At 41.0% G+C, this 16,596-nt stretch overlaps 1 protein-coding gene across 20 annotated transcripts in view; it reads right to left on the reverse strand.

Moving 5' to 3' along the window:
• Positions 1-16,596, reverse strand: part of KANSL1L (KAT8 regulatory NSL complex subunit 1 like) — a 57,523-nt gene that overhangs the window by 11,501 nt on the left and 29,426 nt on the right. For 11 of the 20 annotated variants that reach the window (XR_005861612.2, XR_005861613.2, XR_001467403.4 and 8 more), the window contains 4 exons: positions 15,444-15,645; positions 5,188-5,350; positions 1,930-2,040; positions 1,416-1,553 (listed from right to left, as the gene is read on the reverse strand). Coding sequence is in view for 14 of the 20 variants with exons in the window: in XM_015289312.4 (XP_015144798.2) it covers positions 1,416-1,553; positions 1,930-2,040; positions 5,188-5,350; positions 15,444-15,645 (614 nt within the window). In the remaining 6 variants the exon portion in view is untranslated. The remainder of the gene's footprint in view (positions 1-1,415; positions 1,554-1,929; positions 2,041-5,187; positions 5,351-15,443; positions 15,646-16,596) is intronic. The other 9 variants (XR_006939880.1, XR_006939881.1, XR_005861611.2 and 6 more) reach the window with 1 other exon arrangement.

Here is a 16,596-nt window from a genome sequence, read left to right on the forward strand (position 1 = left end):
GCAGCGCTGCAGCTCCCTGGCACACAGCTTTTATTTTTGGCCTTGTTCATCAGGCTGACCTTCCCCATGGATAATTTCTCCTAGACAGAGCCCAAATTAGGAATAAATATGTAGTACTACACCCATAGCACTAATAAACTACAACTGCTGCTGCTCCTCACTATACCACAAAGCAGTTCTCTGGCATTGGGAAACTACGATCCTTATGATAAAAGATAGCTTTTTTTCTTCTGTTACCTCAAGTAGCCAAATACTATTAGCAGAGGACTAATTGTAACTTCAAAAGGTTTATATCAAGAGGTTCCCTCTCTGGTGCTCCCAGTACCTCCAGCTGTTGCTCTCAGTGTGCACAACAGCTCACCTGGGGAAGCAGCATGGTTAGAAGGAGCGCTGGGTCAGCACCTGCCTTTGGGGGCCGGGCTGATAAGCATCTTGGCTTTCTTCTTGTTCTTAAGCAGATCATAATTTCTGGTTAAATTATCTCTGTGGCAATTCCCACACCCCCACTTGTGTTCCTTTACCTGGATTACAGCATTACCCGGATCCACGCTAGAAGTGTATTTTCCCATTATGTTAACTGATGATTTGTACATTTTAGTTCTTGCCTAGGGGACATTTTACACTAATACAGTTTGCCCTCTTAAATTTTTCCTTATATCTTTTGGGAGGAATTTCGCCAAAAGCTTTCCCAAAGTTCACATAAATGAATCTGTAATAGAATTTGTTAGATTTTGCATCCCAATAGCCTGGAGAAGTAAGATGCTATTTAAATCTAAATGGGCGTACTGAATCTCCTGTCTATACGTGATCACATTGGCTCTATAGAAATTTCAGGGCAGCTTCTATTAATTTACCTGTTGCTGAAGTAGAGATTCAGTGGCTTAAAATATAAAGGTAACAAGAGTGGAAACGCTAATTATAAGCAGTGGTTACCCACAAGTCCTCCTAACAGCCTGGAAGGAAGGCAGAACCGCAAGTGACAGTACACAAGAAATGAAGCACTGCTGACCAAAGATGCCAGGAATAGTAAATGTTTGGCTGGGCAGTGATTTGACAGATAACTTTGTGATTCAGTCTGTTTCAATGGGCTACTATAAAGGAATTCATCATGAAAATAGTGACACCCAGCATTACAAAAACACAGTGGGACTGCTAAGCAGCTTCCTTAAAGAGTATTTCAAAAATAAAACACAGAAGCTTGTGTCCTTTTGCAATACACACCGAAGAAAAAAAAGAGGATTATGGTACTTTGCCATATTTTTCCTGGCATTTTAAGTCCACTCCTTTACTCCTGAAAGGTTTTGCAGTGGTACCCTTTTTGGAGATACCTTACAATTCATTCACAAAAGCCCAACGACAAAGTCCATACACTTTAACAAATAGAACTGTCTTAAACAACACAGTTTTTCTCTTACCCACTGCTGTCTCACTTAGATGTCTTTTCTTTCTTCCTTCCGACAGCTGCTCAGATGTTCCTGACACTGATTGAGATTTGGAATTAGATAAACAGCTATTGTTCCATCGTTTAAGAGCAACATTATGGTGATTATAGTCTACAACAGAAAAAGCAAATATCAAGTGAACTTATTCTCCATGGCTGCAATTCCAGGCAATCTCACCTGGTGAACTATTTACAGCGGAAAAGGCAAACTTCAGGTAAGGATCCAAGTATTAACAACACTGCAGTGGGGCACCTGTGTTTGCAGAGAACTCACAGTCCAAACTCCCTGCACTTGTACTGCTGCCCTCCTGATGGGATCGCTTCACCGTAACTGCAGTACCTGTGTTCTAGAGATTCCTCTTCCACCTAAATCCCTGGCCAGATACCTTCCCTGATAACTGCTTTTGCTAAATTTACAAATCGAACGTTTTTGGGACAAACCAATGAAAAACAGTCTGGTAAACATTACAGTATTTTGCCGTACGTACCATTTTCTGGAGCTATTTTAAACTCCACTCCAGGATATGAGGCATCAACAGGTTCTCCCTTGACGTCATCCTTCCTTAATAATGTTTCAAAGTATATGTGAAGAGGAATATCTAAAATAAATGAATAATCCAAACAAAACGAGGTTTAGATGGTAGCCTATGAAATAATGAAATACGTGTCATCACCAGAGGTCTATAAATCAATTTACACAACACTGTGTAATATCATTTACGAGCAGTGCAGTTGCCTTGAGTCCTGTGAGTCATATAATGACACAGCTCTGAGAACTGCTCACTACAGGGAACTGGATGGGCCTTAAGGTCCCTTCCAACACAAACCCTTCTAGGATTCTAAGATAATCTCCTGTAATTGCTGAGAGGTAAGACATAAAGGTACATTTCTTTCTGCTAGTAGAAAGTGAGTTATACCATGGTAGAAACAAGACAGTTTTTAGCTGTGAAGCTACACTGCCACCTGTGCCAACAGAGGCATTACGCTTAAGTGGTTCCAAGCCCTCCTGCACTATGAGCTTTTAAGGACCAGTAAGGCAATTAAAATCAAGGTAGGACTTAAACTTAACTGATGCTCCTCAACAAATCGCAGTGTGAACACTCTGTAGATTAACAGCTTAACTTCTTTAGTCTTCAGTGGCAAAGTAGGAAATTCAAGGTTGTCTTACTCTGGAATAGGCTGTGTCTGTACCTGCTGTGACTCCAGAATTGATCTTCATGAAAACAAGCTCTGGAGGATAAAATGAGAGGAAGACCGGGGTCCTCCCCTCTTGACTAACTTCTGCACTAAGCCCAGCACGATAAAGAGCACACAGGGCACTTTCCCTATAATCTACAAGGCTTCTGGTTCAGCCTTTTGGGTGCAAGTAATTAACGCTTTTCAAAATCGCTACTGCTGAGAGCTTAGAGGTAATTTCAAGATACATTCCTTCTTTCTCCCTCTGGCAAAGGCTACAGCAGGAAATGTAATTCATTTCCTGAGGGAGTTCTAACCAAGAATTAGTCTGCAAAACATCTCAAGTGGTAAGGAATTTAGCCACTGTTGTTAAGACAGGAAGGCTTAAGAAAAATAGGTCACTATAAGAAAAGCCTGTCTGGAAATAAAAGAAAAAAAGAGAAATCAAGGAGAAAGAAATATGTCAACATAAGAAGCAGGCTTGACAACTATTACATTCAGAGGACTGAGCACAGGGCCACAGGGTGGGCAATGAATTATTTTTATTTACATACAACCACAGCCTCGTGTGCCTTGAGGACTTGCCAGGACAGAACCTTTCAACGTATTTTGCTAACTAAAAAGAACAAATTACTTCAATTTGATACTGATCTAAGTAGGTATTTAGTCTCAAGATCAAAGCTGACCTGCAAAAGGTTTTCTTCCCCCCAAGGTTTTTGGCACGTTTCCTATTCTACCTCTCAGTACAGGAGGGCTGAAAAGTTTATTAGTCATGACGTTCATGTAAAGAAAAAAAACCAACAACTTCTCTTGACTTCTTCCTGAAGAACAACCTCAGTCTCAGAGATTGTTTATTATGTGCTCCTGTCCCTTAATTAGAAGGGCAACAGCATTTGTTCCAGATTATCCACAAACCAGGTGTTAAAGCACCAGGCCCAACGTCTTAGATAAAAACTACAAAGTTCCATCCATCAAAGTGTAAGCTTCAAAATCACTTTCATGCTCAAGGTATGATGCAATCACTTGATTTTTTTTATTAAAGACTCTTCGTAATATGGAATCTCTTAAGACTTGGGTCCATAATAAAAGATGTGGGGATCCGAGTTGTATTTTAAGAGAAGTTATCCCCCCGGAAAGGGTTAACTAAGGAAGCTGCAAAGAAGACATGAAAGTGAATCATGAGAGATACTACCTGATCAAACTGGAAAATTTCTAGCATACACTCATAATAATAATTATTTCACATAAAAGAAAATGGCAGATAACGAACAGTCCTCCTGACGAGGAAAAGACAGCAAAGTGCACAGAGCAGGTTCAGAGCAGGAACCTACGCTCCCTCAAAAGCAAGGAGTATGGCCAAGCAGCACACAGTAGTCCAGCACTCTTATCCTGTCTTATCTATTATTAGCAAGGCTAAGATTCCTGGAAAAAGAGAATAAATATTCCTCAAAAGAAAGATGTCCTTGGTATCAGAATAGCATTTTTCTTCCTTCATTCTGGCCAAGTGACCTACAGTATCCACAAGGCAATCAGTAGCCTTTCATTTTCTTCTATTTTCATGATGATTAGAGTTGGTTTTCTTTTCTGATAGATTTCCAGCATTCTTGTCGAACTTCCTAGTCTCCCCTAAGACTAAGGCAAGAATGAAGGCAAGGGGCACAGCCTTATACAACTATCCCTGATCAGATATCTAAAGAAACACTGACAAAAGCCACTCAAAACATGTGCTGTGGTCAGCGGTCCTTGCTCAGAAGCTGAAGCAAGGAAACAACTTGATTAGTTAGACAAATTGGCACCGAGTGACTCAGGAAGCGTGCGGGGACAGCTCTCCTCTGTAGGGATTATTTTGTGGCAAAGAAGCCCTCATTACAGCAGGATTCCCTCATTACAGCAGGGTTCCTGTACTGCTCAGCAAAAAGAAGGTTTTGTCTAAAATGCAAAAAAAAACCCATGAACAAAAAAAATTCAATAGTATGAATCTCTTCTGCAGACAACAGCACTTGATGTGGTCATTTGGAAGTACAAGTCGCACTTTCAGGGCAAACAAGAGACAGAGACAACATCTGCATTATTGTTTAGGAAGACTGAAAGAATGAGGTGTCAGAAATCATTAACATCAGCAACCACCAAAAAGGCTGGTTATCACTAAAACAATCACAAAACCTGAAGAAACTTTCTGAGCCCGGTGCAAAGGGCCTGAGCTGAAAGCTGCCCACCAAAACAACAGAACCAAGATGTGTGGGAAAAGCACCATTTAAGAGTGTGCCTCTGAGTTGGAGTGGACACACTGTGAAACTCACCACAAACAACCCAACCAGAAATTGTTCCCGGACCACACTTTCTTAGCTGCAATTGCCTTACTGGTATGGGAAATTCAGATGTGTTTTTCAAATATCAGTGTGAAACTGCGATTTTCCTTCAGCCTAAGCACATGTGTTCTGCCAGTAGAAAGTTTTCTGTAAGAACCGTGTCCTCTTGAAAATTCACTTCGAAGGAAATTTAGTCCATGAACTGCACAGCTCTCACAAGCACACAACCCTCTGTGGAGGCATGGAGTTTGGGTTACTTACCTGAAGGGAATGATAGGACTGGATGGAAGGAAGAGTCCAGCTCTTGCACGTAGTCCAGCATTTTAGATTCCGGACTGTACTCACTACTGCTCAATGCTGAGGGTGGCACCACACATGGTAACTGAGTTCTGTACGGACAGGAGGTATCTCTAAATGATGAAGTCTGCATGGAAACACAGCAACAAAGGTTAATTTCTCTTTTACTCACTAAACTTCCCTCCAGCTGGATCAGAAGAACAAAAAACCTCAGAGTCGCTCTTCGACATGTGAATGGGAAAAGTACTCGCACAAATGTCAGATGATCTACATATGACTAACTCTACTATGGTGCACAATACAAAGAATATAAAAATACCCTTTAAGTAGAGGCCAGGAACCAGTTGTCAGAGTTTCCAGAGCAAAATGTAGCTGCTTCCAATCATTATTCCTATATAATCCTATGGCCAAAAACCCACTTCTCTAGACAGTTTGAGCTTATATATTTTAAAGCAAGGCAATACTAAATATTTTGTGCATACTGTTTACACAAAGGAAGAGGGCAAAGTCCTTACCTTGTTATAACATAAATGAAAGAAGATATGGAACAATAAATACAGGAGATGGATGCAATGACTGATTAATAGGTAATAAGTGAACTACTACAAGGAGGAGAACTGTGAAGAAAGATTAATGCAGCTGCTTATTTACAAGGCTTGTTAAGGCACAGAAAATAAAATGATGGATTGCACAGAACTGGTAGGTGCAAAGTAGCAAGGCAGCATGGCAAAACACAAGAGGAAAGGACAAAGCAGCAGCATGCAGGCACAACACTGAGCTCTTAAAGGCAGAAGGAAAGAGTGGAACATCGTACTACTAAGCAGTAGTCAAAACAAGCCCATCCTTCAGAATAAACTACTGCAGAAAGGTAGTGTTGCTGATGCCACTTTCAGCTTTACTAGGTACTACAAGTAGCAGCCCCAAAAGTACCAACATTTTTAAGGTCATCCATTGCTGTTGTGCACACAAAAAATGGGGTTTGCTGCTTTGCCAAATGCTGCAGAGCAGAGAGGAAAGAGGAACACTGAGGTGTCGGCCTCTCAGCCTGATACTGTGCAAACAGCCACATCTATTGTCTCCTGAAAAAGGATTTCAACTGAATAAACTCTAAGAATGAATGTTACAGTGGTCTTCTTGATTTGCCTAAGACTTTTTATGGAACAAGAGGAAACCAGCCAGCAGCTGCATCAGAGGGAAGATAATCAAACAAACTTTACTTGTATTTTTAGTCGCCCTGCTTCCTGAATCCAAGAGATCTCTTTAGCTGCTTCCTCCTGCCTGAGAGACTCCAGGCTGTATTCTAGCAGCGTCACTCATCTGCTAGTGATGCAGTGCCTACATCTACCAAACACTCTCTCTCTACTTACTGCAGTCTCTACTTCTGTGACACGGCATCAGTATTTGCAACCCATACTAAGTCAGAAAATATTAAATTGTTCACCTTTGTACCACAGGATATATTAAAATCATATAAGCTGCATGTTATGACAGTGGAGCAGAGGCGACCCTGTGGTTGCAAGGACTGCTTGTTGTATTTCACATTTTTATCAAAAAGAAAACATTAACCGTCCCTGAGCCACCCTGACCTCCGTATATGGGTTTACGTGGGACTAGTTTCAACTTGATTCAACTCTAGCCCAGGACTCCTTCAAATTAGTGTTGTGTTATTTCCCACATCAGACATATGGGATACTTCTTCTGTTAAACTTTAAACACCCATGAAGTGTTGGCAGAACAGGGACATGTTTGGAAACACTAGAGGGGTAAGCGCTAAAGTGAACGGAATGTTTCCCATTATATGGACCATTAAACTAAAGCCTGAAGAGCTTTTACCTTCATGCAATTTCTACATTTTGCTTTTCAAAACCGCACTAAAACCTATTTCCACCAGGTTTTGTTTTTCTGGAATGAATTGTTTTCCTGCATGTCCGCTCCTTTAAGCTGCTGCTGCACTCTGCTTGAATTCTTTTTCTGGAAATGAACCCATAGCACAGTTAATACGGTTGGTTTTAAAAGAAATCCTCAAACACCAATCAGTAAAATTTCCTAGAAAATATATGAGTAAGAGCAACACATCCTGACACTCAGCCCCTTAGTCCTGACTGACTTTTTCTTGCTTGAATTCACTTCATTTGCAAACACATTTAGAATGTAGCTTAAAGCTAAGCCTGCTGAAAAACATGCATAAAATGGTCAAATAACCTCCACAATCACAGTCTATTTTCAAACAGTAATAAAGTCAAATTGCCATCGTTGGTAAATGCCACATTCTTTTCCTCATCTTGTCTGTGGTGGGAGTTACAAACGGATTGGTGCATTATTTCCTTGAATGCTCTGGCATCGACACCTCAATAATTCAGTCTTTCATTAAGTCAGTTCATAATTCAAAAGAACATAAGGACTTAAACAGAAACGAGACTGATTTTATTTAAATCCCTCTGAAGTTACTAGAAAAAAAAAAACCTAAAAACAAGCCTGGCAGTGTCTGAGTTCCCAGTTACCAGATCTGGTTTGCATTTCTGATGCAGTAGTTTTCCACTGAAAAACGCTGAATGAGTGAAATGATGATGTTTGTCAGGAACGTTGATTTAATCAGCTCTTGAAGGAAAAAATCCCGAAGCCCTTCATTCTGCAGTGAGAGCATGCTGCTCAAAGAAAGTGCTTCAGCCTCATAGAAAAAAGAACAAGAACTCTGCTGGGGAACCAACCACTCCCCCCTTCCAATTCCATGTTGAACAGAGGCTACAACTCACCTTACTATGACAGCAGCACACCAAAAAACAAAACCAAGAAGGCAGCAGCTCACCAACTACCAAAAGCCAACCAAACAAAACCACCCCATACATATCAGCACCCCAACACAGCAACAAAAAGTGGCTTAAAGAAAAACCAAGGCATACAGCTTTCCAAAGAGAGGCCTCTGCGGCATGCCTGGCTACAATGCCAACCCTTCAGAAGGCAAAAAAAGATATTACTGAACTCTTATCATTCCTTCCCCTGCTATCCTATACCTTAGACACCTACTGAGCCATTTTTCTTCATCGCTGAAATACAAAACCTCATGCTTCCTGAGCTTCAGTAGATATGAAGAATAACATTACATTATGGAGAAGAAAATACGCTGTACTTAAGACGAAATCAGAAGTGTGTGGCCTTTAAATATTAAGCTAAAAGAGCAGCTCTTTTAAACTTCTTAAGGAAGAGTGTCACCAACAGAAACTGATTTTTAAAGAGTATTATGAATTTTAATCTTGGCTTTTTTTCTTAGTACTGTCTTACTTGCTTACAGAAAATGCAGCGAGCCATTTATTTTGAGATATTTTTGATTTTTGCACTTGCTTGCGATAAGTTGATTCGTTAGACAGAGCATGGTGGGCACGTGCCAGTGCTGCAGAAGGTTCAAAAAGCTGGACAGTACCAGCCAACCACCCTTCTGCAGAGAGAAAAAGGTCTGCATCCACAAAGTGTGCCACAACTGAAGAGAAAAATGTTCTGTGCTCCTAGTTAAGACTTCTGAAGTGAATACTCACTTCATGGTTTCAGCTGCTCATTACTGAAACTCCTACCATTTTTGGAAACAAGCCGAAGTGTAACAGTACAACAGAGAGCCACAGTTCAATTACACCAATGCCTATGAATCCAGCAAGTTAATTAAGTCAGCTCAAATGCACTCTGCTGAATATCTGTCACGTCTGCTTCTGATTACTCTTATAAGCCTGAAAAAGGAAAGGGAAAAGGATTTATTCGCCCTACGCACACACACTCAAAACTTTCCAGCAACGTCAAAGAGGAGCCATCTTTGTCAACATTAAAAGCTTTTCTTCAGTAAATGAGTAGCCAGCTACATTGCAGAGGCTTACCTGCGGGACACAAGAGAACCTCTGTGTGGATGGCTGGTATCTTTGAACACCTGACACATTGTAGTGCAGGGAGAAGACAGGCAAAGCACTTCAGACACCCCTTCATGGTGCCTAACAGCCAGTGCCGAAGATGTGTACTGCCTTAGAGAACCTCCCTGCCAGATGAAGCTCCTGGAGAGGACCTTTCCCACATGCTTGCCTGCAATCTACACGTAGGTCAGGTGCAGCATAGCAAGCTGCCCCAGGATGTGAACGCATCAGCCTGCCTGTGGTCCCTCCGAAGTTGTCAATAAGGATTCAGCAGCACATCCTGTGGCAGAGGTTTGTTTTTCCAGGAAGAGAAGTGAGGGAAACTGACTTTCATAAAAGACAGAGCACAAACTACTCAGCGTCCAGCTTATTTCAAATTAGGATTTTGATCGGTGTCATAAAGGGATTGGTATCTTCCCCGTTCCTGTAGACCACCCACCTCTCAAAAGTATAAATTAGCTTAGTTCTTTCAATCCTGTTGTAAGCCAATGGGAGATGGACTTTCACCTGCACTGTGGGAAATGTATGCTGTCCTAAAGATCCTGAAACAAAGAGCTTCTGTTGAAGAAACAAATCAATTGAAAAAAATCAAGGTTAGTGATTAATTTCTGACCAATGAAATAAACCCAAAGAAGGAAAAGACTTTTTAACCCATGAGGATATGTTTTGTAAAAATGCTGTCTAGACATTAGGAGTAGATGTGATCAGTAAAACACTACAGAAATACCATAACAAGCTGAGACTGCACAGCTGTTAAAAGCACACCTCAGGTGTTTCACTGTGGAAAAGAGAACTTTCAGACTGACTGGCTTAACATAAACCTGACAGAGACCGATTATGTATTACTGACAGTAGCTAAAGGAGCTCCCCCTTCCTTCCTCCCCAGCAGACAACAGTCTTATCACACATTCAGAATAGCTGAATGCACAGGAATGCTACCTTTTTCCAGGCAGTATTTATTGTGGTTTGGTTTTTTTTTCTGATTTTACTTTTATACATACATACTTATATATGTGTGTGTATAAAAGTATATATACTATATTTACTATAGTACTATACTTACTATATTTATATTTACCATATCTACTGTATTTATATGTATATTTACTTTATATATATGTGTATATATATATATAAACTTCCAGAGTTACATAGTGATTTTATCAACTAGGATTGATTTACAAACTTGGTAAGCCATAACCAAGGAGTTGTACCCCCATACCAGAAGACTGCCATCCCCTCAGGGGTGTACCACTTCCACTAAAGCAGGGTGCATCCCCTGTTTGAAACCTCTTTGCAAGAGACTTGGCACCACAACAGCATTCCTTGTATTCACGGCCTTTGAGAAGCCAGCAATGCCAGTGAGCTATGCAGAGGCAGGTGGCAGAGCCAATATCTAGGGATACCAATGAGAGGAATGACAACCAGTGGACTCCTTTCACCGCAACTAAGGAGAAATGGCTGCTTGACTGAAGGCAAACTTTCTAGCTGGCTAGTGAATAAAATGCTTGATAGTTACTATTCTACACAGAATTTCTTAACAGCCTCTTGTTTCATTTGGCTTTGTTTAAAAACGTACAGACCGAGTGAGCTAGAGAAACCAGCAATTGTCACTTGGCTTCTATCTGTACTAGACAACAGCTTGGATATTGGGTGGTCCTGTGCAGAGCCAGGAGTTTGACCCTATCCTTGTGGGTCCCTTTTAACTCAGCATACTCTATGATAACAGGCACACAGAATTCACTTGCATCTCCTGAAATGCAAATAAACAAGCCACAACAACACGGGACAATCTGGCAGAGGAAATGGAAGTGGGTTGCTCAAATGCTCGCCTCAGTTCCTGACTTTCAGAACGTTGGCAACTCTGCAAATTTACATTCCAGTTTTCTCTCTGTGTGACTCAGTCCACGCAACCACATCTTCCTCCAGCAGGTGTAAAGTATAGAAGACAAAGGGAATTTTCAGCTTAAAAAAGAACACAGTGCTCCAGAACCCTGCAAAGAACTGGAGAGGACCAAATGTTAAAGTACTTAGACTCACTCCTCTTTTGCCTCTTACCTTTAGTTATTACTGCATAATGTTTTAATGGATTAAGCCACTACCTCGTCCCAATGACATCTCTTGGTAAAGCAACCCTCAACCAAACTAAGTGAAACTAATGCCATTAGCTAGGATGCGAGAAACAAAATGTCCTTGTTATGAAAGCAACCCTGCAACAAACCACACAGATTAAATACACTCTAGTAAACAGCACGGCACATCAGCTAAGCAAAGACCTCTCTGAGACTGTCTGAGTAGCAGTAATGCTTACTGGCTGCTTCTAAATAAATGTACCAGTACCTTTGAGATCTCTAAGATAAATTTAAATCCTTCAAGTTTGGGCAAAAAAAAAAAAAAACCAAAGCCAGAGGCAGAGATATTCCAGGTCCTCACTGCAGGAAGAATATTTGCAGGAACACTCAGCTGTTTGACACTGGAGAATCCACAGTGGGCGCGGGTGGAAAAGAAATTATAAAAGCAACAACCACTGGGAAAAGATTCAACAGCAGCTCAATGTTTCACATGAAGCAGTCTCAGGATTCCAGCCCCCGTCCACAAGCAGGCATCCTCCTCCTCCAACGCGACTGCAGTTTATTCCTTTGTGCTGCCCCACACAAACGTTTTTAACATTCATTCAGAAGTCTTGCTGCAGAAATGTGTCACTACAATCGTGTTGTCCGCTCTGAAACAAAGTGCATCCCAGGGCTTACTGTGCACATGGATTATTTGGAGTGGCTTGTGCACTGACTCACAATCAAGAAACGGCCTACGTTCTTACTACGATATTTAGATCCTGAAAGAAGACAGATACAAAACAGATAGCACTGCCAAAAGATGACTCATGGATCATCTTGTTCACTCATTCTGAATTAGTGGACGAGCCAATTTGTCCCCAGAGGATGTCTCATGTTCCTAAGGATACGGGATGGTGGCAGATAAGCCAAACACCCCGCATCCAGTTTTATTTATCTCCACTGCAGCCTGGCTATCATGTTGATCTGGAAGGTCTTCTCGAGTTGCAGATAGTTTCAAGGATTCATCTCTTTTTGCCCTGGTAATTACGTAAGCTCTATGCTTTCTTTTAGATACTATTCTGTGTAAACATTATCTAAAATACAGGAGTAGAGGAAGGAGTTGTCTTCTTCTGAGTTGAAACATAGCAAAGCAGAGGACAATGCAGGGCATCTCTCAACACTGGGCAGATACTACATCACTAAATACACAAACTTTTGACAGCATTGTAAATGTATGCGGCATGGCAATAGAGAAAAAATGTGGCTCTCTTCCCAGTGACCTTATGAACCAACAGATGGGATAACAGTTCAACTTCATGCTTCCCTTTTCCTAACACGTGTGTTGGGTGCTGCAGGGGAGAATAACTTCCCAAAAGAATCTGAAGAGATGTGAAGGACAACACTGTGAATGCCGTTAGATAAACAAAGAGTATATAGTGAGTCATCTGTTCTGAAAAAAACCAATTCTTCAATGTTAAGCCAGCATTTCTTACATCTCCTAGACACGGGCAGTCTGCATTTTGCTGTGATTTTTCTAGCCAGAATTCTTTAGTTCTCATTTGCTCAGATCCCTCAGCAGAGCAGCACTGCCCACCAGCACGGCCTGGCACTCAGTAGCATGTGGAGATGCGATGTTCAGAAGATTTCACCTTCTCCTTAGACATTGGCAAGCTGGTCTCTGTTAACCACACAGCTGCTGCAGGGACGTGGCAGCAAGTCTTCCTTAGCTCCAGCTTGCCATCAAGCTGATGTCCTTAAAGAAACGGGAGTCTGCAGACACCATGGTACCACAAGCTATATAAATACCTAAAACTTGAGACAATATGGGAGAACAACTTGCCAGAGGCAGCACAGTAACCCTGTATTAAAAATCCAGCTATTTTCCACGTTGGTAAGGAATAACTCATTTTTCTATGAAAGGCTAAGAGGAAATTTGTTGGATTACTATTTGGGATATAAATGCATTTTGAAAGGAAATCAATCCCAGAGGCTGTTCCCCATTTTGCAGCCTTACCCCCCTGACTAATCTACAACTCAATCCAGGTTGATATTCAGCATTCTTGCATTTCAAGCTGAACAATCTCATCAGCAGCTGGGTAACCAACTGTAGCAAGTGCAGCACTAAGAAAGTGACAGAGCCTGTCAGAATGAAATTTCTTCAATGAAACAATACTCTTTCTATGGCTCTTAATTGAAAGACCCGATAACCACTTAGGTTTGATTGTCAGAACATGCTGAAAACGTCCAATCCAATTTTATCACTTGCTTCCCCAGCAGGATCACTGTTATTCTGTTTTCAACCAACACTGTATGTGCTTTTGTTAACTGTTTTACCTTAATTTTGAAAATTTTAATTGAGTTTGGCACTTGCATGAAGTCTAAAACTGACAGCTTGATTGCTGCCACCACCTATTTTCTCCAGGAACATGAGCTGAATCTCTCTGTAGCACAATGACACAGTTCTCCACACAGCCCCTTGGTAAACTCTGCCATGTAGAAAGCAAAATGTAACCACAGATTTCTGTGCTGAGAGCCACGGTAAGCAAAAATTGTACAACACGTACAGTCAGCCATGACAAGCTGGCTAAGGCTAGCAATGATTTTACAAACACTTAGAGGCAGGCTTCTGATTGTAAAGCTGAAGAACGTGCATTTGAACTGCAATCTTACTGCACACATTTCCAGTATCTGTTGACAGCATCCGAGCTGCATGGCCTTCAGACACCCCGAAGAGATTCAGAGTCAATAAGCAGATTGCCAGGCAAGAGTTGCAAACTAACAGATCTCTCCTTCCATCTATGAGGTCCATTACTAAAGTTCATCAACTGTAAAACTGAGCCTTAGGTATTTGGAAAGCAGCCTAGAGATTCCAAACCAATTAGATTTTGGATCCCATCACTGCAGAAGGAATATTAAAACTTCAGATATGTCCTGAATTCCAGAATTTTAGTCTGAAATTCTTTTAACGTGGCATCAAATTTGGCTTCCATTTAACTAATGCTAAAGGCTCCTCTGTTAATACGGGAATGCTCATTTGTTTGGAGGGAGAACGAAAGTGGTCACTGTTAAACAGAAAGCTGCAAGATCTTCTGTTCATTAAGCTCTGGGAGGCCTCTCTGATACAGCATTCCCTACAGGAGTTTTTACTGCCAAAGACAGAGGCATCTTTGGATATCTCTGCATCTTCAGTACAGAGACACAGGAGGTGGCTTAGTGTATGGAAACTAGTAGTGTAAAAAACACAGAGCACACACACAATTCCTGCAGCTCCAACATCTGAAGCCTTCACCGGTTACTTAAAAACACATCCCTTCTGATTACAGTCTGTGTAAAATACTGATGACCCAGAGAAGCTCAGCTCTACAGCTGGCTGAAGATAAAGGTGTAACTGCAGAAACGAAGTCTCTGTTCACAAGCTTCTGCTGCAGAAGGTGCTGAATCAGCACGCTCAGATAACATCCTTGCAGGGGAAACTTCTTCCCCAGACCACTGGTACACTTAGTATTTTCTAGGCAGTTAGCAGAGAAGATACAGATACTGTTGTCAATGTAGCACTGCTTCTAGAAGACGAAGTATGAAGGAATTAAAATCAATTCGGATTAACATTGCTTTAAAGAGTTCATACTGTCTCCGCTCCCAAATTACTGCTTTAAGCATTACAGCTAAATAAATTCATTATATGCTACTAACAGCAGCATGCTATTAATATCAGATGTGAACAGATATGCCTTGTCTTGCATGGCAGTGCTTTTCTCCCATTTTAAAATAGGAATTCCTTTGTAATGCAGAAAATTTTTAAGAGTTTAAAAGCACTCATGGAACACCATGGAAGAAGTAATGTATCTAATCGGGAAAGCAAAAAACGGAAACCAGATTAAGATATTGCAACTTAATTTCCTAGAAAATAATGTGTCACCAGCTGTGTAAACTTTCCTGTAGTTAAAGCAAATATTCTGATAACAAGCAGGCAGCTGATTTATACTGAAGTCTGTTTCCTCAGCAGTCAAGCCTCCCAAAGAAAATCTTGAGTTGTCCTCTGCCTAGATTTTAAAGATAGCCAAGCAACAAATTCATTTGAAAAGCAGGATTCTGAGCAATCTTGGATTTTGACATTCAACTCATTAACCCTGAGCTCCTGCTGGCACACCTCTACGCTCCCTGAAAGTAACACATCAGTAACGCAGCACGCACCATTCTTCCGACCAGACAGACGCATGCAGACTCCAGCAGCTGGACTCTGCTTTTGTCTCCTGAAGAGAGAGATGCAAAGGCCTACCTGCGGATTCCAGTCACAGGCACCGTGCATTCTGTAGAGTTTTCTCTTCTGGAAACTGTGAAGTGGTCTTGTTCTGGCAGATGTGCTGACATTAGTCACGGAAAAAGACCTTAGTCTTGTCCTGTCTCTTCTTCTTTTCTTGATGTGCTGATGATCAAGCAACCAGCTGCTCGAAGAGGATACTTCTCTGTTGTCTGAAGCCCTGCAGTTTCATAATTAATGAGAGAGTAAATACAAAAAGTTAAATATGCTCCATGTGCACTGGCCAAGATTTCAATCTCTGATTAGCGTCAGCCATCTCATTCTAAGAGAACGTTATACACACTGAAGTATTTCAGCATACTGCTTCAGGAAAGCATCTGTGTGTTTTGTTTGCTCTTTGATTAAGCCTGTGTTTTATCACAAAATTTTCTAACATTTCTGGGTTTTTCCAAATTCTAGAGCTCTCCTTACAATACCATGTACTCTCTCTGCTTACAATACCATGAACTTTAAGTTACAACTATTATTTGTCTGCATACCTACATTCCACACAAAGCAACGGTTGTGCTAATCCACGGAGATCTAGAATCTTGCCTAAATACTTTGAGGTTGTCTTATTTTTTGTTCACAAACTGAAACTTCAGTAAACCTTTACAAAGCACTGTTGGCTCCTTGTAGGGCTGCAAACCACTGCAAAACATCTGTATCAAAATCAGGAATTCCGCTCCTTCAGTTTAACCAATACAATGCCATAAGATGTACTTTATTTTCCCAGGTATCCCAATCTTATTTTATTGCTGTAGCAACATCTGCCTGCAAAAATAAAGGCATCCTGCAAAAATCACTCAAGTGTGCATTTATTTTTGCAATACTGAAGACCTTGACTGCAACTCTGAACTGCCCATGAAGTGCAAGCACATGAGATATCTCAGCCTTGGGTCATAACAGGCCATCTATCTGCAGGAATGATTATTTTCTCTGCATGAATGGTTATTCTCTTTCATGAACTTTATCTGGTAGGATACAGCTTTATTAGAGAACTTATAACTTGCAATAAAACAGGAAAATGAATTCATTACAGGGCTGTTTATCAATCGATTTGAGAAGTAACTATCTACTAACGGTACGTTTTTATTAAATAGAAGTGCTCATTACAAAAGCTTGATTAAAC

Source organism: Gallus gallus, chromosome 7 (assembly GCF_016699485.2).
Source record: "Gallus gallus isolate bGalGal1 chromosome 7, bGalGal1.mat.broiler.GRCg7b, whole genome shotgun sequence".
Lineage (NCBI taxonomy): Eukaryota > Metazoa > Chordata > Aves > Galliformes > Phasianidae > Gallus > Gallus gallus.